Genomic DNA, 23,333 nt, shown 5'->3' on the forward strand with positions numbered 1-23,333 from the left:
CCCGGGCCGTCGGCGTCCGCGACCCGCAGCAGCGAGGTCAGAACACGGCCCTGGGCCCTGTTGCCGCCGGGGACTCGCACCCGGCCGCCCGCCTCCCTGCGGACACACGGCAGGGCGGAGAGAACGACACCCCGCTCAACGCCGGCGCCTCCCAGCCGGCCGCCTTTACCGCGGAGCCCCGCGGGGGACACGCCGGCTCAGCCCGCTCGGCGGAGCCGGTCCGGAGCTGCGGGTGTGAGGAGGCCGGGCGGGCCACCAGCACCCCCTGCACCACCCCGGCGTTGGCCGGATTTCGGGGGCGGCAGGGAGGGCAGAGCACAGACCCGACGGAGGATCCGCACTGCCCCGGACGCGCGGGGCTCCTTGGCCGGCAAGAAGTCCCGCGGAGCTTCCAAAATCTTCCAAGGTTTTTCTAAGAAACCCCCTCCCACCCAAAATCCTGCCAAGCTCGAGCAGTGAACATGCTCGACTTCTTGGTAAGGAAGTATTCCAAGAGATTGTCATCATTGGAAAGAGAAACAAGTATGTGGATGATGAGCCTTGTGGAGCTTTTCCTCCCGATTTAAAAACCAAAACAAAGCCACCCTCATAGCCCCTCTCCCCCCTCCTGCGCATACACAAGGCGGAGACACACAAAACCTGGGCACCGTGGTGTAGTGCACTCGTTTTGCCCAAACCTTCACCTTCATTGCAGATTTCTCCCTCTAAGGTAGGTTCAGCCGTTCCGAAACCAGTGCCACAGGTGTGCTTAGCTACTGCCACCTTCCTTCCCGCAGATAAGAAAAACCAAGGTGGTGGTAATTTTTTTTAATCTTTAAAGGAGTGATTATAGCTCTGCCAAGGACATCAGCCTTGCAAAAAACCTCTTAGCTCCATGCTTTTCCCATTAAAATTTTAGAGTAGCTGCCTACTAGGGCAGGAATTACCCCAATATCATTCAAAAAGCAAAGTGAAATGTTTTATGACCCAAGGAAAAACCCCAAACCATAACACGCCCCCACCTCCCAACAAAAAACCAAAACACAAACTCCCAAACAAAACCAACCCAAAACCTAACACAGTAAAACCTAAACACAGTAAAAGAATCCATGCTTTGTCTGGACCCATCACATCCATATGTAGAACACTTTGGCGCTTTAAAATTTGTTTTTATTCGGGAAGTGAAATCAAAAGTTGTAAACTATAAATACAAATGCCAAGGTAATACATGAGATATCCAGAAGCTTTATATTTTTAAATTTCTCACAAATAATTCCTGTAGAATTCAACATACAACAGGGAAACCAAACAAGTTTAAGTTTTGCATACAATTAAAAACCAGTTACAGAGTTAGATACCATCAATTTGCCGATTCCTAAGTTTCTACCTCATACAAATGAAAGCTCAGGAAACAACTATAACTCATTCAGTAATGGTACAGCAACTGTTATTTCTAACAGTGTTATCTGCATTAAGCAAGCTGTCTATAACCAGGTGTACTTTACCACTGTTTACTCAGTGACATCACAAAGTTTTAAAATATTTTATTTATATACTGTCACCAATATATATATGTACTGCAAAGAGGGCCAAACACTTGCAAAAATGTTACGTTTTACACAACATTTGCATGAATATTTTTGCATTTTCTCTCAAATAGCAAAGCAGAGTAACTGTTCTCACATAGTTTCTTTAATTTGTGATAAACCCCCACGTAACTCCATCTATACCAAAGAAGCTGAAGAGCAAGCTTAACAGCAACTTTCATTTATGTGGGGGGAAACCAGGGCATATCCATTTTGGATACTACCTTATGTATATCCCAAGAAAAATGACCACCAAGAATAGTTTACTAAATTTATTTAAAAATCATCAAATGTTTCTTACAAAAGAGCATTACATTCTGCACACTGCTCTTGAAGGATGCCAGAGACATGTGGAATACCAGTATTTTCTCCCCTCTAAAAAAAATACAGTGTACATAAAAGCAGGGTGTTCACAACAATTACAGAAAAAACAGTACAATTTACCACCATCACCAAACAAAAATAAAATTCACTCTCTCTGCTGCTGCTCCAAAATTTCAATGTTAGTCTTGTGCGCCCTTTCCCCCCCCCCACGTATTTGTAAGGAACTAAAACATTACATCTGGTGGACAGCAAAGATTCCACTACACCTCAAATGCAGAACACCTATGAAGCAGAGGAATGTTGGCTTTTTAAACAGAAGCAGATTAAAAAAAAAAAGGGGTGCAGGACTCCTTCAGTTCTTCACTAGTCTTAGAAAAACTTTCCAGAATACTGCTTCACACTATAAAAAAGAAAAAATAATCTTGCATTAGAATCCTTCAACATCTGCATACTGCTTCACACTATAAAAGAAAAAGAAAAAAGCATGTATTAGAATGATGGACCGTACATCTTGCATCAATATTCACAATGACATTCTTAGAGCAGATTAAATTACAATTCCTAACACATTTCAAAGCAAATAATTTAAAAATATTAATGGCTAATAATTATAGGTATATTATTTTAGGCACATCTAAGTATTAGTAATCTAAAGCCAAACATTCAATATAAAACATTAAAATCTGCTATAACAGCCAGCATGTTAATAAAGGAAAACTAAGGAAATTACATCTGAAGTTGTTAATATTTGGCAGAAAAGACAAGATAATGTCAGCGAGGTGTGAAATGCTGCATAACAGCACCAAATGGTTATCAACTTGTCCTGTAGAGGCATAGTCTGTGCTATATGGCAGACTGCGATTTGTTGTCAATTTAGTTATCTAAAAACAACAAAATCACTAGTCTTCCACACAGAACTAGACCAACATCCACTGAAATCTTCTACATTTTCTACAGGCTCTATGTAATTTGTTACAAGTAGTTTTTTTGCAGCAGTTTTCACCAGAGAAATGAGAGGACTGCTTGGTTAAGGCGTCTTCCAGCAAGATTAGTTTTGAGGGTGTCTTCATTTTAATTAGAATGGAGAGCAGAAGAGAATCAAGGTAGAACTACTACTGGAGAAGTTAGGTTCAATTAGTTACTTAAAACCTGCCTTCTAAAAGCTATCACAGAGAAGGGCAGCTTTAGAATGTACGTGTCAGTTTAAAATGGACAGTAGGGACAACATTGAACTTTAACTTGCCTGTTCTGCAGTAAATACTGTGCATTTTGTATCTGGTCCTGTGTTCCTGTAATAGTTATTATCCGATCTTCTGAGCCTTCTAATGGTTCATCAATTTTGATGGAAGCTCCCGACTCATGACGTATTTGTTTGATTCTCTGGCCTCCCTTTCCAATAATGGATCCTGCCAACTAGGGGAGAAAGCAAAGCGTTCATTTCCTGATAAAACTTACTCTCTAAGAACAGTTACAAAAATTACAGCAGTGTTTGAGTAGCTTCCTATGTTAAGTTTTAGGACTTGCAATGGAAGCTTACTTCTCTACAGCCTCAAAACACCTCCTGCAAGATTAATTGTATAAACACGTCAGATAAAACTGAGAGAATCAGTTGCTCAGTTGCAAAAAAACGAACCAGTTGCTCAGTTGCAAAAAAACAAGTTACAGAAACCATCTCTATTACTGAATATTAACAACTAGTAAAATTGTTTAGTGTGGTGTCTCTAAAGACACACACCACCCAAAGAATAGGCTTTTAGCGATTTAGAAACACTTGTTTTATATTAGAAGCCCTTATCGAACACTGAGAAAAGGCTGGAGGTTTTGTTTTTGTCTTTTTGTTTTGTTTTGTTTTTCCTAAGAGAAAAGGCAAGTTGAAAGCAAGTCAACTTTACTTACATCTTTGGGAATTGTTACTTGTGTTGTGATGATGGGTCCACCAAGATCTCCGTATGAACCACGCCCCCCTGCGTAAGAATAGTCTGATTTAAACGTATGCATCAAGCCCTTTAACAACTAAATAATGAAGTACATGTAAAGGTTCTATATAAACGCTTACCATATCCAGAGCCACCCTCAAACTGTAAGAGAAAGAGAAAAAAAACTTAAATAGTGAAAAGCCTTGCTTCATTAACACATTTTCATTTTAAGTATCACATTGTTAACTTTGAGCCTATTTTATGGAAAAATCTCAACTCTCAACCTTACTGTACGTATAAGAGTGTTGTGCCATCAAAAGCATACTGCAGCAGAGGGCAGGCCAGAAACAGGGGTCAGTGAGGGAAATCTCATTAACTTCTTAACCTGCCCTGTCAAAGTCTATAATAGTAAGGCATAAAATGACATAAAGGATCCAGCTATATCAGTTTACCAAGCAGTCTCACTAATTGAGCTGCTGGTAGACAGTTCTTGATACTGACCCAGTCCTGAACCTTGGACTAAACTAACATTTAAATGAAAAGATCACAGTACAGCCTTATTAATGCTACCAATGCAGCTCAGGAGAGACTCAGGTCTCCAGTTTTGGGACAAGAAGTTTATCCAGTGAATGTTGTCATCTATGTCTTCAGGAAAAAAAACCCAACCAAACAAAACCAAACAAAGCTCTTAAGAACAGCTCTATAACTTGTCTCTTGATTCAGACTGCTACAATCCTTTGTATCTCAGAACAGATACCATGACATGAATTACTTCTGTTCTGCTAAAACCACCATACACCAAATCCAAATCACTGCACTGCAATGAGCACTCTTGGCCTCTTTAAGATTTGTAGACCAGTATTTGACATGAAGTGCTTAATTTCACCTAATGCCTTGTAAGTGCACAAGACCCCATTTTTATGCTTTCTACAGAAGCAGAGAATAAATATGCACAGTTCTCCATAATTCAACTTCTGGGAGACTGCTGGGATGGCCTCTGCGAGAAGAGGCCAGGGGCTGCCCTTGTGCCAGATAAAGCCAGTCAGTTCTAGCCAACGCCAAAATGGACCCACTGCTGCTTAGATCCGAGATCAGCAAAGCTGGTGGCACCTCTGTGATAACATTTAAGAATGGGTAAAAAAAAAACCCCAGTATGCATCAGTTTTAAGAGATGAGCAAGGGGAAAAAAAGTGAGTGAAACAAGCCTGCAGACACCACGGTGAAGAAGGACTGGGAAAGAGAGTGTTGGAATGGAGACTCTCCTGCAGCCCACATAGAGAACCACGCTGGAGCAGCTAGCCACACTGCAGCCCATGGTGGATCTATGCTGGGCACAAGCAGATATGCCCTGAGGGAAGCTGCAGCCTGTGGACAGCCCATGCAGGAGCAGGTGCCTGGCAGGACCTGTGGGGGACTAACACTGGAACAGTCTGTTCCTGAAGGAGGAATTCCCATGAAGAGGACCCAGGCTGGAGCAGTTCATGAAGAACTGCAGCCCCTTAGAAGGACTCGTTATTTGAGCCATCTGTCAACAAATGTATCCCATGGGAGGGACTTCACACTGGAGCAGGGGAACAGTGTGAGGAGAAACAAAGTGTAATGAACTGACCACAACAGGCCATTCCCCACGTCCCCTGCACCGCTCACACCAGAAGTGTAAGAAGAGTAGAGAATGAAGGAGTGAAGTTGAGCCTGGAAAGCAGTGAGGCACAGTGGGCAAATGGTGTTTTTAGTTCTCTTCTTTGTTTCTTACCACACTACTCTATTTTTAAGTGGCAATAAATTATCTTCTTCAAGTTGAGTGTTCAGCCCATGATGGTAATTAGTAAATGATCTCCCTGTCTTTATCTTGAGTCAAAAGCTCTTCTGTCTTACTTTCTCCCCTCATCCTGCTGAGGCAGAAGAGAGAGCAGCTGCGTGGGTACCTGGCAGCCAGCATCAAGCAACCACAACTACTTGTTTGTAACCCAACAACTTTCTCCAAAATACAGGGCATTTCAAAGAGATGGACCCAACACGTTACAATTACACAAAAATTTACAAGCGGTCATCAAGTTGTTAGTAACTTTTTTATAAATGCTCTGTGTTCCCTCCATCTGCTATACGGATTGTAAGAGTTTCATTCATGGGTGGTTTGTGGTTGCAGAGATTTGTGATTTCAAACTGGGTCCATCTTTTTGAAACACCTTCTACTACTTACCTGCTACCTGTTTAGAACGGAAGCTACTCGAACCAAAGAGTTGAGTGTAACCATGTAACCCACAATACAGATTGTAATACAACATAATAGAACTTGTAGTGGAGTCCAAAATACAAGAGAATGAAGCACACTGCTTAAGACTCAATTCAGAGGCTGATCAGAGCAGCATACTGTATACACAGACATAATCCTGCTGATATTTGCCACAGGATGCCTTTTTGGACTTATCTGTTTTAAAGAACAGTACCTTCCTTGATCATTTCTGCCTCCACAGGCTACAAGACAGCAAATGAACTTGCAAGCAAATGAGTTAAGCTATCACATTTGCTGTGTTTATGTAAACTAAGAACTAACTTATAGTATTTGGCAGCACTTTGCCATCTTCTAGACAGCATTAACATATGATGAACTCTGGAACTTCCCAAAATCTATCCACATGGTTTATTTTCAAATACACTGCTAAGTAAAGCATAGTAGTTTATCCACAAATAAAAATAAGAAGCTGTTTTTAATATCTGCTGTTTGAAATGTGAGAAAACACAACATTACGAACTTAATATAAAATATATCTCCTAAGTGCATCAGTTATGGAGAAAGTTACTATTTACGATGCGAAAAATGGGGTGTAGAAGAGGCAAGAGGTACAGAAAAGCTCCTCTCTTTTGGCTATGTTACTCCATATTTCTATACCTCTATTAACATTACCTGTCTGCACAGGACACACCGTTCAGACAAACTGTCAATAAATTCTCAGTCAGGATGACAGATTTATGATTTTCAATAGGTGCAAACTGCCACTGACTACACTCAAAACCAGGAAAATCCTTTTATCACTTAACCTGTTCAACAAAGCAGTTTTCAAAACAATGTTGAGCACACTCACCAGCTCTGGTGGCTGCATGTCATCACAGGCATCCACATGACACTGCATCATCTTCCAGACACAACAAAATAGAAGGAAAAGAGGGAAGAGATCTAAGTCCATGTCATGCAGACTTACAATTAATTTGGCAAGCAAATACAGTACATACTGGTACAGAGAAACACTTATACTACAACGAAGACTTAAGAAGTATGTGATTTAGACCACTTTCAAGACTTGCTCCCTTTTAATTTCACCTTGAGAGAACTGTAAATGGTTGCACTCACTTTTTCCTCTTTCTGTGGTATAAACAGATTTTTCCTCTAGCAAAAAAGGTCAGACAGCTAACAGCAGAGCAAAGCTCGAACAAGCTTTTTTTTTTTCCTTTTAGAACAACTTCAAGTGCTATTATATTCAAAATCTTTTATTTCTGCCATGCATTAGAAAATGAAGGTTTAATAAGATTGTAAATGTCAGTGATTGTCTCTATGTCAACAGTCAGTCAAGCAGGAAGAACACTGCTTCTTGTGTTCTACCAATTCACTTGCATGTATCTCATATAGCCAATAACTAGACTTAGCAGTCTATTGCTGCCTAACTGTATCAGAAAATTAATTATGTTTTTAAAATGTGATATGTAACATTTCTTTCAGAATTCTACAATTTCAGCAATTTATGTTTATTTGTGCACTCCAAAACCAGCTTCTCAAGGGGATATCTTAACATATATAACAGAATATTCTACTTTGAAGAAGCATTTGTTCTAGTGACTACTGGTACTAGAACAGAAACCAGATGACACACTGGCTGGATAAGACAAAGAGCTCAACTTTATATCTAATGAAAGAAAACATTTGCAGTCCTAACTGATATCAGATTATTTTATCATAGTTTTCTCTGTTTTTTTAACAGAGTGACCTAGAAGAGTGAAACTGGATACCTTCTTTCAGCATCTACATGGATAAACACAAGAGCTGTCAAACACTCTTCCTTTACTGGCTTTTACATGCTTGTTAATGTCACATCTCTTAAAAAATACAAAATGTTCTTCATGTTTAAGTGTATGTGCCTTTATTCAAGTGTTTATATCTCTATGTATATTTATCTACACATAGAGAAGTTAAAAAAAGATCAAGAATGAGGAAGCATTTGAAGGGGCAAAAGCATGTTAGAAATCTGAAGACACTCACAGAAGTCTGCGAAAAGACAGTCCACTTAAAAGGAGACACTCTAAGTCTCTAACTCAGATTTTAAAATTTCAAGTACTTTGAAAATTTTAGTACCTGATCAGCTAATTAAAAGAAGTGAGGAGATAAAATTACTTCATATGCTTTTCCACTTTATTTTTCAGCCCTCCCACTGATATCTGTGTGCATTTATGTATCTCATAGAGCCCTGAGGATGAAGGTGTTAACAAAGAAATACTGGAAATACATTCAGGTTTTTTCAACTGCCACATAGCCCTCATGATCCACAGGCATTTGATTTGGAATAGTTACACATTGAAATATATAGCTCTGTTAACAGAGAAACAATGTAAGTCTGTCCTTCATGAAAAAGCTTCAGAAGAGATATTATAAACCAAACAAACTCTTCCAACAGTGGTGCATAATTAAACTACAGCTGTACGCCAGGATAACAGACAAGCTATACTCTTAAGTGGGTGACTTTACATGGGCAAAGGGAGTTAACGTATCTTTTAAAATCAAAACGGGGTTTTCTCATCTGAGCATTTACAAGCCTGTCAATAGAAACACAGAATGTTAGGGATTGGAAGGGACCTCAAAAGATCATCTAGTCCAATCCCCCTGCTGGAGCAGGAACACCCAGATGAGGTTACACAGGAATGTGTCCAGGGAGGTTTTGAATGTCTCCAGAGAAGGAGACTCCACAACCTCCCTGGGCAGCCTCTTCCAGTGTTCCGTCACCCTGACTGAGAAGTAGTTTCTTTTCATATTTAAGTGGAACCTCTTGTGTTCCAGCTTGAACCCATTACCCCTTTGTCTTACTGTTGGTTGTCACTGAGAAGAGCCTGGCTCCATCCTCATGACACTCACCCTTTAGATATTTATAAACATTAATGAGGTCACCCCTCAGTCTCCTCTTCTCTAAGCTAAAGACACCCAGCTCCCTCAGCCTTTCCTCATAAGGGAGATGCTCCACTCCCTTCATCATCTTTGTGGCTCTGCGCTGGACCCTTTCCAGCAGTTCCCTGTCCTTCCTGAACTGAGGGGCCCAGAACTGGACACAATATTCCAGATGAGGTCTCACCAGGGCAGAGTAGAGGGGAAGGAGAACCTCTCTCGACCTACTAACCACCTCCCTTCTAATACACCCCAGGGTGCCATTGGCCTTCTTGGCCACAAGGGCACAGTGCTGGCTCATGGTCATCCTGCTGTCCCCAGGTCCCTTTCCCCTACAGTGCTCTCATTCTCCAACTTATACTGGAACCTGGGGTTGTTCCTGCCCAGATGTAAGACTCTACACTTGCCCTTGTTATATTTCATTAAATTTTTTCCTGCCCAACTCTCTAGCCTGTCCAGGTCTCGCTGGATGGCAGCACAGCCTTCTGGCGTGTCAGCCACTCCTCCCAGTTTGGTGTCATCAGCAAACTTGCTGATAGTACACTCGATTCCCTCATCCAAGTCATTGATGAATATATTGAATAATACTGGTCCCAGTACCGACCCTTGAGGGACTCCACTAGATACAGGCCTCCAACTAGATTCCGCCCCATTGACTACGACTCTCTGGCTTCTTTCCTTCAGCCAGTTCACAGTCCATCTCACTATCCGATCGTCCAGTCCACACTTCCTCAGTTTAGCAGTGACGATGCTGTGGCAGACTGTGTCAAATGCTTTACTGAAGTCAAGGCAGACCACACCCACCGCTCTGCCATCATCTATCCACCTCGTTATGTCCTTGTAAAAGGTTATAAGGTTGGTTAAGCATGACTTCCCCTTGGTGAAGCCATGTTGACTGCCCCTAATGACCCTCCTATCCTTGATATGCCTTGAGACGGCACCAAGGTTAAGTTGTTCCATCACTTTCCCAGGGATGGAGGTGAGGCTGACCAGTCTATAGTTGCCCGAGTCTTCCTTCTTGCCCTTTTTGAAGACTGGAGGGACATTTGCTTTCCTCCAGTCCTCAGACACCTATCCTGGTTTCCCAAGACTTAGCAAAGATGATGGAGAGTGGTCCAGCAACCACCTCAGCCAGCTCCCTCAGCACCCGCAGGTGCATCCCATCTGGACCCATGGATTTATGGATGTCCAGATTGCCTAATCGCTCCCTAACCCAGTCCTCATCAACTAAGGCAAACTCCTCCATTGCCCTGCCTTCCTCTGGGGCCTCAGGGGTACGGGGCTCCTCAGGACAGCCTCCAGCAGAGTAGACAGAGACAAAGAAGGCATTCAGTAACTCTGCCTTCTGTGTATCTTCTGTCATCAGGGCACCCATCCCATTCATCAGTGGGCCTACATTGCCTCTGGTGTTAGTTTTATCTGCCATGTATTTGAAAAAGCTCTTTCTGTTGTCCTTGACCCCTATGATACTATCTTATCTCTGGAATTCACAAAAATTCACAGTTCAGCATCCAGCTTTAAAGATCCTGAACTACTCAATCTTTTTGCCTTTAGTGGAAAAGAGAACTGGCAAAAAGTATTTCTGTACATTCCACATTTCCATGATTTGAGATGATAATCTACGAAAAGCATTTACTCTTGCCTTTTATTGCATCTATGTAAAATAGAACCTACATGAAAAGGGCTCTCCAGCAGCTGCCTTTCCCATGTGTTACTTAGTTCACAAACCATCATGACTTTGATTTACTCTAGTTTAAATGTTTCGCTACAGAATGGTTTCTATATGAAACTGAAACAAAAGGTCACATAGGAAGACCCTCAATTTCTGGCATGACATTTCCAGCTCCAGTCTCACAATCCATGTGAAGACCTCCTACCTGCTTTCACAATTTAGTGTATTAGGATCATGGTTAACTAAAACTAGAAATTAAATACAGTCTTTGTTGGGAAGCAGTCCTCACTTCAAGCAGGCTATGATACTTGGTCATAAAGGAGCCAGAGCCATGAGCAACTTCACTGTGAAGAGGAAATAAAATTGCTTTTTGGAGTGAAAAAGTGAACAGAGATGACTCCACTTACTCACAGAAACGCATGTCAAGAAACAAAGGTAAACCTGACAAAATTCATGCTAAACACAAGTCAAAACGGATTTTCTATTCTAGCTGGAATGGAATAAAAATAGAACACACTACTGCCCAAGAGTAAAGCTAAGACTGTGCCCAACCAGATACCCAAAGAACGGCAGGTTGCTCAGTTTATATGCTCTAGCACTGACTTTATTAGCTGCAAATATAAGAACACAAAAACTGAGCTTTGAAAACAGGTAAATACAAGTAAGGAATCTTGGAACCGTACTTCTCAAGTCTTCCAGTTTTATAACATGGAGAGTAGCACCTTTTATCTTTGTGCAAATCTTTTTAATATTCCTAATAAGCACGTGACATTCTTGCAATATGTACACTTAGTAACTCTTACTCCAAAGAAGGAGAAAATGTGGAAGACCCATTTAGGCAGCCCATTTCATAGCTCTTCTCTACTCCTTCCTATTCCACTCATTTAGAAGAGGGGGAAAAAAAACCCAAACAAACAACCCTTGTGTCACCTATCATCTTAAAGAAGGTGCCAAACAAACCAGAGGGGAATGCAATATTGTTACTATAGACATTTACCTCCAAGACACATTATTTTTCTGCCCAGGAAAGAAGAATCTAGTACAATAGCAGATGACTGCTGAGAAGTCACATTTCAGAATACAACATGGAATATATTTAAGCCTTTTTTTAAGCTTCCATATACCATCAGAGATGTTTTTCCTCAGGAAGTATTACCATTAATACAGCTGAATGTATGTAATTTAACTCAGGATTCAACTTAGCAGTGGCCCCAGCTCCAAATCATTTGGAATTACAGTGGGTATTTTGCAGACAAGGAAACCAGCAAAAAGACAAGAACTGATTCCAAAGAGCAACAATCACCTTTCAGATCAACTAGAGCCCCTCATAGAATAATACAGATTATAGAATAGTATCTATCTATAATTGTGTTTTCCAACATTAGTGTTAAGAATGCTTGTATGAATTACATAATTTCAGAGAATGTTGTTCTGATGTTTTCTTTACCTGAAAAGCCTACCAATTCCTATTTCTGTCACTCCAATTAAAAATCTAAGATGGTTAGTGCAAGAAAACCTGCAAGGCAGAGCACAGTCAAACTTTCTGTATCATTTTTGATGGCAGGGAGGAAACAAAGAAAACAGATCATGTCTCAGATACCACTTACAGGACCAACATTTCTCCACAGAAAGGAACATTTGTATGGACAAAACATTTTGGTTCTACCATCAGAACCATGCATGTCCCACACTTAAGTGAATGTGTTCAGCAATAGTATCTTCTGACACTCAGCATGCTAACTGTACTTATGAAACAGAACAAAGCAAATTTTAGACTCGTACCATGCCATCGTAACGGTCTCCTGGTCTGCCCCTTCGGTCATAGGACATAAGATCTCTAAAATGAAAAAAGCAGCAGTACGTGAATTGTGTTATAAACTAGTTTACCTATTCTAATTTAAATTTCCACATTCATAGCTCACACACAACTTAAAATTTCAAACTACTCTAGCCAAGTACTAAATGACTTAGAAGTTTCAGAACTTTTGACTGCAGTCTTGGTAGATTACTACAGTGCAGCTAGTAATTACAGTACTTTTCAAAATGCTCTGGTCTAATACACACTCAATCCTGCATAATCGCTACCAACATGGAAGCGTGGAAAAAACAACGAAAATATCAATGTGATTCAGGAGACTGTACACAATATGAGTTTTGTATAATGCATTGAAGTGGCAACTCACCCGCCACGAGGAGGTGGTGGAGGAGGAAGAGGAAGATTACGAGCTCTGCTGCCACCTCTACCGCCACGACCTGGTGGAGGGGGTGGAGGTCCTCTGCGAGGGCTCATATCATCATAATCTCTTCTCGATGGAGGCATAGGTCGTCCACCACGACCAGGGGGCATGCGATCAAAACCACCTCTTCCACGCATCGGAAAACCTACTGGACGTCCCCTTCTATCATCAAACATCATTGTGAAGCCACCATAGTCATATGTTTCATCATAGAAATTGGGATCGTAAGGCTGAGCACGTCCTTTAATTGGAGACTAAAACAAGCAAACAAAAAACAATCCCCACAACCCAATTAGGACTATTACAATTCGCATATTTAATTAAATTAATATATGAAATGTATAAATACAAATGTATGCATCTGGAACATGTTCTTGATTTCACAATGCCGGTAAGAAAGGAGATGGTGATGTGTTTCCTGTGCTGTGTACTTAACTATGATAGAGAAACCACTGTTACATATCAGTGGCAAATAAATTTTGTCTCCCTTCCTCTTCAATTTTTGCATCTTAATGATACATGCAAAGCATGAATAATGGCCCACTAGTACCAAAAATTGCTTCCCTTCCCTGTAAGGTGCATCTCTATTCTAGAAAACAGAAAGAATTTCAAAAGGTGGTAACAGTCAATCACTTTGTTACTGGGAAATGAGGAGGTACTGAATTCAAAACAGAAACTGAAAGATACCATTTTTTATCCAAATGATCCCTAACATTCACGAATACCAGTGAAAGAATAAAATAAATTTAATAAACATTACCTCAGAGATAAGATCCAAAATAATCTTGATACACTCAACCACTCTATCAGGTTTTCCACCAATAAGAACCACTCTGTCAGTAGAATGAGGACAACACTCTTGGAAGAGCTTAATGGTGGTCTGAGTGTTCTGTTGAAGACAAAAAAAAAATCCAAGATTGTCTAATGTAAGTATTTTAAACATTATAAACCATTAAAACATTTTAAAGGTAACAATCCAAAAGGCAATTAAATTCACAGCCATTTTAAGTGTATGCTTGCTTCTGAGTTCTCACAACAAATTTGATTTTAGGATCACATCTTTTAAAGATCTATGCTGACAGAGTTTTGTACAAAGAGGAAAAAAGTTCAATTTTCTCCTCTTACTATTACAGCTCATCTACACCATCATTTAAATAAATACTAGCAAAAGGACCACATATCCATTGCAAGCTTACAGATTGTATTAGCCTTCACTTGTCAAGAAAACATGCTTTGGATGCCAAATAGCAATGGTACTAGGATTACATCTAGTTATCTTGCCTTCCTCAACCTATGCAAACAGGTATCAGCTTACACCTGAACTAACTTGAAACTGCCTCTGACACAATGATAAGAAAAAACAGAAAACAATTTTAAGTTCATAGAGACCATTAGCTTTTAAAACTCTCATTCCTTCACTTAAAGAAAACACTGGTCTTCTAGGAAGTATAATTAAAAAAACCCTCAAAACATAAAAACGAAGTCCTTTTACAGTAAAATTCAGGCATTTATTGTATTATCATTGTACAGGAGCATGAGATGCATTCACCCTAAACCATTTTGCATGTCCAACTACATGAATAAATCTAGTCTATGTAATAATTCATTTTAGGAGTCACAAATGCAATTCTACTTTGGAAAAGAAAAAAAAAATCCTTTCTTACTCTATGACACCCCTACTGAGAAGCTTGATAAGAAGTCATAGGCTCTACCACCAATGAGGATTTTACTTCTGAGGGTTTGCAAGAAAGTTGCAACTCAACATGGAAATCATCTGTGCAGTATGTTCTGAAGGCACTACTGCAGAGAAGATACTTAAACCTGCCCCTCATGAACACAAAGCACTAAGTTCTTTATCGAACAAAACCCAAATATCAGAAGAACAGGAAACAAGTACCTCTCTGAGTTCCTTTATTTTAGCACCTTTGACACCAATAATTCCTCCTGCCAAACTCTGGTGAATGAGAAGTCTTAATTCACAGTCAAAGTCGCTGCCTTTGTAGTGTTGATACTGTAAGAAAGATACATACAAGTAAAAGAATATAATATTAGTCACATCATTTTTTTTCTCTAAACACAATGGTATGACTTATTTGCTGCACTGTAATCCTGTACTTCCTTTGATAGATTCGTAACTAAGCACCTTACCTCAACATAAATTGATATCAAATCAGTTTTCTGTATTTATTACATTGCCCAACTTTCTACAGAGAGTTAAGAAGATACCAAACAGTGCAACACTTACTTACAAAGCCAACACAGGATACAAGTTACAACTGCTTCGAAATGGGGACAAAACAAGTCAGGAGGCTGTTTGAAATATTAATAAATACTGACTGACTCTGTCCTCTACCAAAAAAATGCTGACATGTATTTTGAGAGCCATAACCCTTCTTTAAAGTGCTTTTATTTTTTATTTTCTAATTTACTGTATTTAAAATGCAGCAAATCATCTCGAGCCATCTTGTTTCAAAAACTTATAATTTACCTCTAAAAAGAAACAAACATTAAGAGACATACCTCTTCTAAAGTAGGGATAATCTTCTTCAAGATTTCTCCAATTGTCTCTATATCTGCACTTATACTCAAGATGCTGTTGGAGTCATGATGCCAGACAATGTGGAGAAGATAGGAAAGAAGAAGTAGAAGTAAATTTTTTCCATCATCATATACAAAATTCTAGTAAGATCTGCTACACAGAAGACCTTACAATTAATATTCCCCATTTAAAGTAAACCTGTTTGTTGAATTTACAACACATGCATCTTTGTTTATGCCCAGTAGATATGCATGATAAGTTTAAGATTAGGTAGGTCTTGCAGAGAGAGAGAAAGACAGAATGGGCTTTTGGAAGGGCTCAGATTAAGTGGGCAAGAAATTGACGCAGAACTGAAAGAAGAGAATACTCATGTTCCCCGCCACCACTAATTTAGGATACCCTCGCTTTACATTGGTAAAACTGGCACACCTTCTCATAGAAAAAGTAGGGATATGCAAGTGGTGAACACTGTATCTGGAGTAAGGTTATGAGACCAGTTAGAAATCAGATTACTAATGGGCTCTCCAAGAAAACAAATACAAATGCAAGACAAAAAAAAGACAAAACAAATGAGAAGTGAAGGAAAGTGAACCAGAGTTAGCGTTTCATCAGAAATAATTATGAACAGGCAATGTTGACGGGAGCAAGGTGGGCCACAAAGACAGAGCGAGAGACTATTTTGAAACAATTTGATTTACAATGCAGCAAATATGCAACACTTGAAGCTGTGCTCCTTCCATTGAAATAAAATTAGTGGATTGTTTGGGTGGGCAACTCACGTAAAAGTTCAGTGACAAAAAGACTTAATGGGGAAAATAAGACAGAAAACTTCAAAAAAAACAATACACCGTCTATAAGGGGATACTATTTAATTATATCAAAGGCAGGTAATAAAATACATTTCTCTCTTTCTAATCAGGCAGTGAGGCATAAACTGTTGGGACATACCGCTCGGGGCCACTGCTGTCTGGGACTGAAACACTGGCATTGTACTGCATTGGTCATTGGCGTTCGTGGATGTTGGCATTGGGCATGGGCATTCAATCGGAAGTTGTCAAGTATGGTACCCGTTTGGCAACGAGCACATTTTTGGGCATAGCCAACCAGGGTTTTCACATGGGCGTTCAGGGGCGGATGGGCCAACGTCATGGTGGGCAACGCAGGGGCAAGTCGATCCAGTACATGGGCAACGGAGATATATGGCCAAAAAAACAAGGAGAGGGAAAAGGGGGAAAAGCAATAAATTTTAATTTAATACAAACTATACTCATTACTCTCAATTAATGAAACAAGCTTAAGTTGTTCTGAAGACTAACACAATAACGGATTGCTACACCAACTGTGGCTTAACAGTATGGACTTTAAAAATGAGTCACCTGATCTGACTGAACTACTTTTTTAGTTTTAATATTTGATGTTTCAGTAGCAGGCTGGCTCATGAGGGTAGACACAAAACCTGTCGAAACTGATACTACCAGAACCTTGGGTGAACTGGGGAAATTAGTTTTCCAGACCAATCTAAACTACCTGGACTTAGATGGTGACGTATTTATTCACTAAAAAAAAAAAAGGCACTTCACAAAAAAAAAAATCACCCTAAGAGAAAAAAAACAACAACTAGCTGTCAAAGTTAGTGAGCATATGTATGATTCCTGACCATTTCAACTTAAACCTCAATTCTAGCTGCGGTACTGATGAACTTAGTCGGAACCGATTTGTAGTGATATATTGCCAAATCTTGTGTTGAACAGAGTCTCAATCGGGAAAACTGCTGAAATTGTAGCTGATGTTAAGTACAGGAGTGTAAACAAATGGAATTTAAGAAGCATTGCCAAGTTTTATAGATACACAACATTAACACTGAGCATGTGTCTAGTCACAAGAGTCAACCCACTGTAGAATGTGAATAGGCAAATAAGTCATGACCAGTTAAAAGTGCTTCCAAGTAACAGAATAGAATGTTCAGTTACTGTTCTATACCCTTATTCAAATCAAGCAACCTTAACATAAATGCTTTTGCACTTCGTGTGCAAGGTGTTAAAGAACAGATGGACCATTTTGCTTGTTTGCCTTTTAAAAGGAATTTAAAGAATTCCTCTATCACTGGGTTAAGCCAGCCACCTGTAATGGTTTCAGTAGTACTATAATTGATTCACACATACGGGAACGGTGCAATTAAGGGGTTTAAGCTTTGTCAATATTTCTAATTAGGATGTTAACTCACTTGAAGTGTGTAATTTAGCAGAATCCTATTCAAAAGCGAAGAGATTTAATATAAACATCTCCTCCCATATGAGTCAAGCTGGGTTTTAATTATAATAGAAATTGAAGAACTAAGTTATCTACTTCAACAATCATTATAAAAGGTTTGTAGCTGGACTATTGAAGTCTAGAGTTGAATTGCTCCCATTTCTAGAAACTAATGCGATCAAGCTTTTGATGTAGTGCTCTGAAAGAATTGGTGTTAAATTAGTTCAAACTCATATATACTCACGTCTGTACGAAGTGCCTTAATATTTTTGCCACCTTTTCCAATCACTGCTCCAGCATTCTGGAAAATAATTTTCAGAAGTTATGTTATGCCAACACAGCACAGATCACATTTCTGACCTCAAGACTAAGAATGGCAAACCTATCTTTGCATTACTCTGTTGGCCCAGGGGGTTGGGGCAGGTGGGTACTGCTTTTGAAAGGTTCATTCATTCATGGAAAAAATGACCAACACCTCTTAGCACTGAACTTAGAAAAGAGAAGGATATTCAGTTTTGAAATTTAAATTCCAAATGGAGGTTTCTAGGCAATTCTCCCTGCATTGAAGCATCTCAGACTATAGCTCTCAAAAAAATATACTGTGTGAATATAATGTAGGTTGATGATTTCCTTAGTTTATTTGATCAACTTAACTTTTTTTTTTTGCTTAATTTTATTTTAAGGCATACTCCACTTTTGCACTCCAGGTATTTAATGATAATTTCTAGTGCTAATTTTGGTCTATAAGTCTGTAACTGAATTGACTTCTCAAAGCAGCCTATTCTGAAAAAGGTTAAAGCCAATGTTAACAGCCACTAATTTCAAATTTCTAACATTCACAGGAATAAGATCGCGGATAGTCAAGAAAAGTAATTGCCAAATTATATTTTTCCCAGGTTATTTCAAGTATTACTTGCAAAAGTATTGCTTTTAATACACAGATCATATGTTATGCTAACAGCACACAAAATATTTTGCAGCACCCCATGTAACTTGACTATTGGTCAGAATGCTATGCAGAGTTAAGATAACATTCCCCCATGCCAACACAAAAGACTGAGATACTTCAGAAAATACAAACCATCTGGAGCAACTGGAAACACCAGAGAAAATTCACACATAGCAATTTTACTGTAGCTATTTACATTTGTCAACGAAACCACTGTAATCACTGAAGCATTACTCCTACTTTTCTTCCTGTTGATAATATCACGAGTTTAGTAGATTTGTTTGGCAGAGTTACCAAAATCCGAAGAAAGTCTTCATGTTAACTTTCATATTTAGTCTATAGTCACCAGTTGATCATTCTCTATGTCGCTTCTTTTCCAAAGACTAATACACAGTCATTCCCCTCAAAATAACTGCCTTCCACTCCAATGTAAAAACACCTTAAAATTTATATTGCTCCATTTTTTTCAGGAAGTTCACCTTTTTGAAAATAACTGTATTGATCCTTTGGGAACTTATCCTTTAAAAGAACCACTAAAGTTAATTCTATCACGATACACTTTCACTACCATTCATGCACACTTAAAATAATGCCTACTAAGTCATCTCAAATTAAATAAAGTACATATTCTTTCTAAACATGTATTTGTCATATTTGTCACTCCTATCCTGAGCAATGTTATAAGCAAAACCAGTAAAAATCAAAATGCATACTTTGCTCTGAAGCAGGATGCGTAATTCAACCATCTCATCTGTGTTCCGAGATCTTTTGAAGGCCTGCTCTTCCTCCATATCTTCTGCAGGACGCTTGCCTGTAGAAAGGTCCATAGGGAGGAAATACAAACATTTATTTAACTTTCTCAGCTGTAATAAAATGGAACACATGCCAAATTTATACTCTGTATTCTTAACGCATTCGTTCCTAGTAGCCCAACACTAATTATTGATGCCTACTTTAAACATACATAGCATGGAAACAGGCCTTTATTTCATCAGCCTATGTGTCAATTAACTGCTGAAAATCCACTTTAAATCTATGAACTATGTTTTACATGAGAATGTTGCATATAGCCAGTGAGAAATTCATGACACGCTGTTTATAGCAGTGCAGCATCACCCACTTAGTATTTATTTATAATTAACAATTGGGAAAAACTTTTCAGGCAAAAAGCACAAATGTAGTTTGTCCAACACTAAAATGCTGGTGGAATAAAGTAAACTAGCACTTCAAGTACTGCTTGGAAAAAAATGGCAAAAATCAACAACAGTGATGTCCTAATTTCCTCACTACTTATGCCCAGGAAGTTTTTCATGAAGCTCTTCAGAAGTATTTCACATATTTACACTGTTACATGTAAAAACTGCCATAAACAAATGCGGTTAATAGATATGGCTGATAATACCTATTCAGTCTCCACAGAAGTACTAAATGTATTTTCAAATCCTTAAGTCATAACTTTCAGTTACTTATCCCATATCTAAAACACGCCAACAGAAAGATCATGCATTTATGCTTCAAAAGCACGTGAAATTATACGGTCTAATTAAAAATGAAAAGATTTAATGCAGAATGCAAAACTATGCTGACACAAACATCTGATACAGTTAAAGCATTGCAAAATATTTAGAAATGCTGAAATGTAAAGAGGTTCTTCCTTAAAAGAAATAGCCCTTTAAAAAATTTACCATTTGTCTCTGTGTTGGTAAAGGTCTCTTCCTGTTGTTCAGTTTCCATTGCCTTTTTCTCTTAGGTGGGTAGGCAAAACCTGTTGAAGAATAAAAAAGCTGGTACATCTATTTTGTGAAAATGCAAACTGTATGTTGTGCTAAAGGCAAAAAGGAAAAAGAAATGCCTGCTACTACAACTTACCGCTATTATATAGCCTTGCAGACAAAAACCTGAAGTATTCTGGGCGGGATCAAAATCCAACTGCCTTCAAGAGCCTATGAAAACAGCACATATCAGTTGTGACTCTGCTCAGTTACAGCTCTGATCCTCACTACAGTCAAAAACCAGAGGTTTGAACCCAGTTTTTGCTGCAAAGCTTTTCTCTATAAAAGAGAAAGCATAACCAAACGAAACATACCACTAAGAAGAGATAAAAGTCTGTACACCTACAGATAAACAATTACTGACTTAGAGTTTTTAGGCATATACTAGTTTAAAGTAACCATATTTACTAAAAATTATTTTCAGTTATTTAAAGTGAACATGTATCCAGCTCCAAATTTCAACATTATACAATACACACCTCGGATTTACTTTTATAAGGACACTACATAACAATCTGCTCTTGCTGTTTAGTTCTAAACAATCTAAACTAAAAAAGTCCTGTTATGGTAATTGTCAGCATTAGTTTTACAAACTTTCTACCTATGTACCAGCAGGCATTTTAGCATGCCTTCCACTCAAGTAAAATAGATCAATAAAAGACAAATTACAGCTTCTAGCCACACAGGACAAAAAAAAATTAAAAATACCACCCTCTGTAGTTACATGTAATCCTCTACCCACACAATCAAGAACCTCAAGCAGCTGAACTTCACCACGATTCTCTGAAATAGGTATCTTATTTGTAACCTACTTGTGTTAAGCTGATCTCAGAGTACTAGTAAGTCACATCAGAAAGAAGTCTAGACAAAATAAATAATTGTGCCACTTATTATCTTCAAAAATGTTCTACAGATAACGCAGCAACACAATCATATATTCCTCCTTTGTATTTTATTAATTCCCCTTGCCTCAATAAATGCTAGCCACTCATCCTGGTATGTACAAAGGGAAAAAAATGCGGTTCATTTAACTTTTTAAACACACTCTCAGACAGTTAATTATTTGTAATCGTTGTCATGAAGGCAGGCTTACAGCCGGCACTGCTATTTCCAAGCATTTAAAGTGAGCTAACGGACACACAGAGATTTAATGAAACCAAAATCTCGGCAAGACGTTGCCAAAACTCTGTTATGCAGGGGAAAGCAGGGAGGGGCCGGGTATATTTTCACATGGTTTAAATAGCCCTTTCAGAGCCGTTATTCTATTTCCAACTACTCCAAGAATTCTAGAGCAGCGGGGAATGAACTGCAATATACTGCTCAGGGCTTGGCCTCCCCTAGTCGCGTGTATTTACCCTCCTACCCAAACCTCCTCTAGCCGCGCATAGGTAAGGTGCTTTCAGTTACCGCACTCTACTGGGAAAATGGAGTTCGTGATACTAAATTGACATGTTCTTATAAACACCGAAACTACTAAGCGGCCACAAACACAAGGCAAGAGCTGCGAAACCGCGGCGCGCCTCAGTCCCGCTCCCTCCGGGGCGCAGCGCCTCTCCCCGCGGCTCCTCCAGCCGCCGCCGCCACGGCCCCTGCTGCCGCTCGGCGCGACGGCGAGAGCGCGGCTGGCTGCCGGGCGGGGGAGCGGCGGCGTTACATAAGTACCGCAGCCCCGGCCTCAGCTTCCCGACGGCGAGGACCAGCAGAAATGGCGGCCGCTGTAATGGCGCCTTCCCGCTGCTAGGCGGAGCCGGGAGCGGAAAAGCCGCCGCCGCCACCACCACGCGGTCGCAGGGAGATTTACCCCCCTCTGCCCGCGGAGACACAAAGGAGGCGCCCGGCGGCCCACGGCCAGCGCAGCCGGCAGTGCGGGGCGGCCTCGCCGCCAAAGGGGCTCCGCTGCGACCGCCCCCGAGAGCGGCGGACCGTGACGCGGGGCGCCCCCCAAACCGGCCCCCGGCGGCCGCCTGCGCACACGCCGCGGCCGGGAGCGCCCTGCCCTCCGCCCACCGGAATGCCCGACATCTCGCCCCGGGCACAGGGTTACCAAGGGCAGGCGCAGGAAGGCGGCGGCCTCTCCCCGTCAGTAGAGAGCACCCGCTAGCGCTGCCGGCCTCAGCGAGCCATGCTGGCCGGGCCACAGGACCCAGGGCCGCCCGCGGGGACGCTGGGCACCCTTCTCGTCTCCCCCTCGGGGCGAGAGAGGCCCCTGTGTCCCGCAACTGCCCGCAGCCGCCAAAGGGGCTACTCCCAGCAGCAGCTGAGGCAGCAACACCCCGCTGTGCTCCTTATCCACACAGCGCTGACCCCATTCCATCGCGCTCCCTGTGGGAGCCCACAGGAGTCCCGGGGGGCGGCGGTGGAGGGTCCCTGTGTATGAGGCCCCACGACACTGGTGGCGCGGGCCTCTCGCACCGCTGTGTCATGCAGCCGCGCCGAGAGGGGCACGACAGCAGCTCTGCCGGTCCCAGCAAGGCCCGGCCTGGCCTGTGTCCGCCCCCCACCCGCCCAACTCCAGCGTGCACGCAGCGCCCCCTCCTCGCCGGCCCCAACTCGCTGCGGGCTGCGCGTACCTGCGCCCACCGCCGGCCCCGCCGCGCACAGGAGAAAAAGGGGAGCAACCACCAACGCGCACATCCACCAGCGCCACCAGGCGATTGGCCCCGCCGCCTCCCGTGCGCGGGCCTGCCGCCTCTCCATTGGGCTAGGCCGCTGCCCGTCAGGGCAAAGGGGCGGCCCCCGCTCCGCGCCGCCCTCCGTGAGGGCCAGGGCGACACAGGCCTGGCCGCCGGGAGAAAGGCAGCCCTGGCTGCCCCGCGCTGCCGCGGCCGGTTAGTCTTTTTACCTGCCCGGTGGGAGCCGCGATGGAAGCGGTACAGACAGCGAGGGCCGGCAGAGGAGAGCGAGAGCGACCTCGGTCGTGAGAAGAGAAAATGGCGTCTGCGAAAACCCCGCCTTGTGCTCGC

At 41.3% G+C, this 23,333-nt stretch overlaps 1 protein-coding gene across 6 annotated transcripts; it reads right to left on the reverse strand.

Moving 5' to 3' along the window:
- Positions 1-1,136: 1,136 nt before the first annotated feature.
- Positions 1,137-23,326, reverse strand: HNRNPK (heterogeneous nuclear ribonucleoprotein K). Of its 6 annotated transcripts, none has more exons than XM_065657341.1 (16): positions 23,213-23,326; positions 20,468-20,541; positions 20,284-20,363; positions 19,312-19,409; positions 17,894-17,950; positions 16,348-16,391; positions 15,381-15,453; positions 14,758-14,871; positions 13,621-13,749; positions 12,807-13,114; positions 12,406-12,460; positions 6,889-6,939; positions 3,946-3,967; positions 3,786-3,868; positions 3,133-3,302; positions 1,137-2,289 (listed from the first exon to the last, which is right to left on the reverse strand). In XM_065657341.1, exons 3-16 carry the CDS (start codon positions 20,330-20,332, stop codon positions 2,259-2,261), a joined length of 1,284 nt encoding a protein of 427 aa, XP_065513413.1. In that variant the 5' UTR covers positions 20,333-20,363; positions 20,468-20,541; positions 23,213-23,326; the 3' UTR covers positions 1,137-2,258. The 6 variants fall into 6 exon arrangements, with proteins under 6 accessions (XP_065513413.1, XP_065513411.1, XP_065513408.1 ...); XM_065657339.1 differs by having other exon boundaries at positions 19,312-19,421; XM_065657336.1 differs by having other exon boundaries at positions 1,137-2,350; positions 19,312-19,421.
- Between the last annotated feature and the right edge of the window lie 7 nt (positions 23,327-23,333).

The sequence above is a fragment of the Caloenas nicobarica genome, chromosome Z (genome assembly GCF_036013445.1).
Source record: "Caloenas nicobarica isolate bCalNic1 chromosome Z, bCalNic1.hap1, whole genome shotgun sequence".
Lineage (NCBI taxonomy): Eukaryota > Metazoa > Chordata > Aves > Columbiformes > Columbidae > Caloenas > Caloenas nicobarica.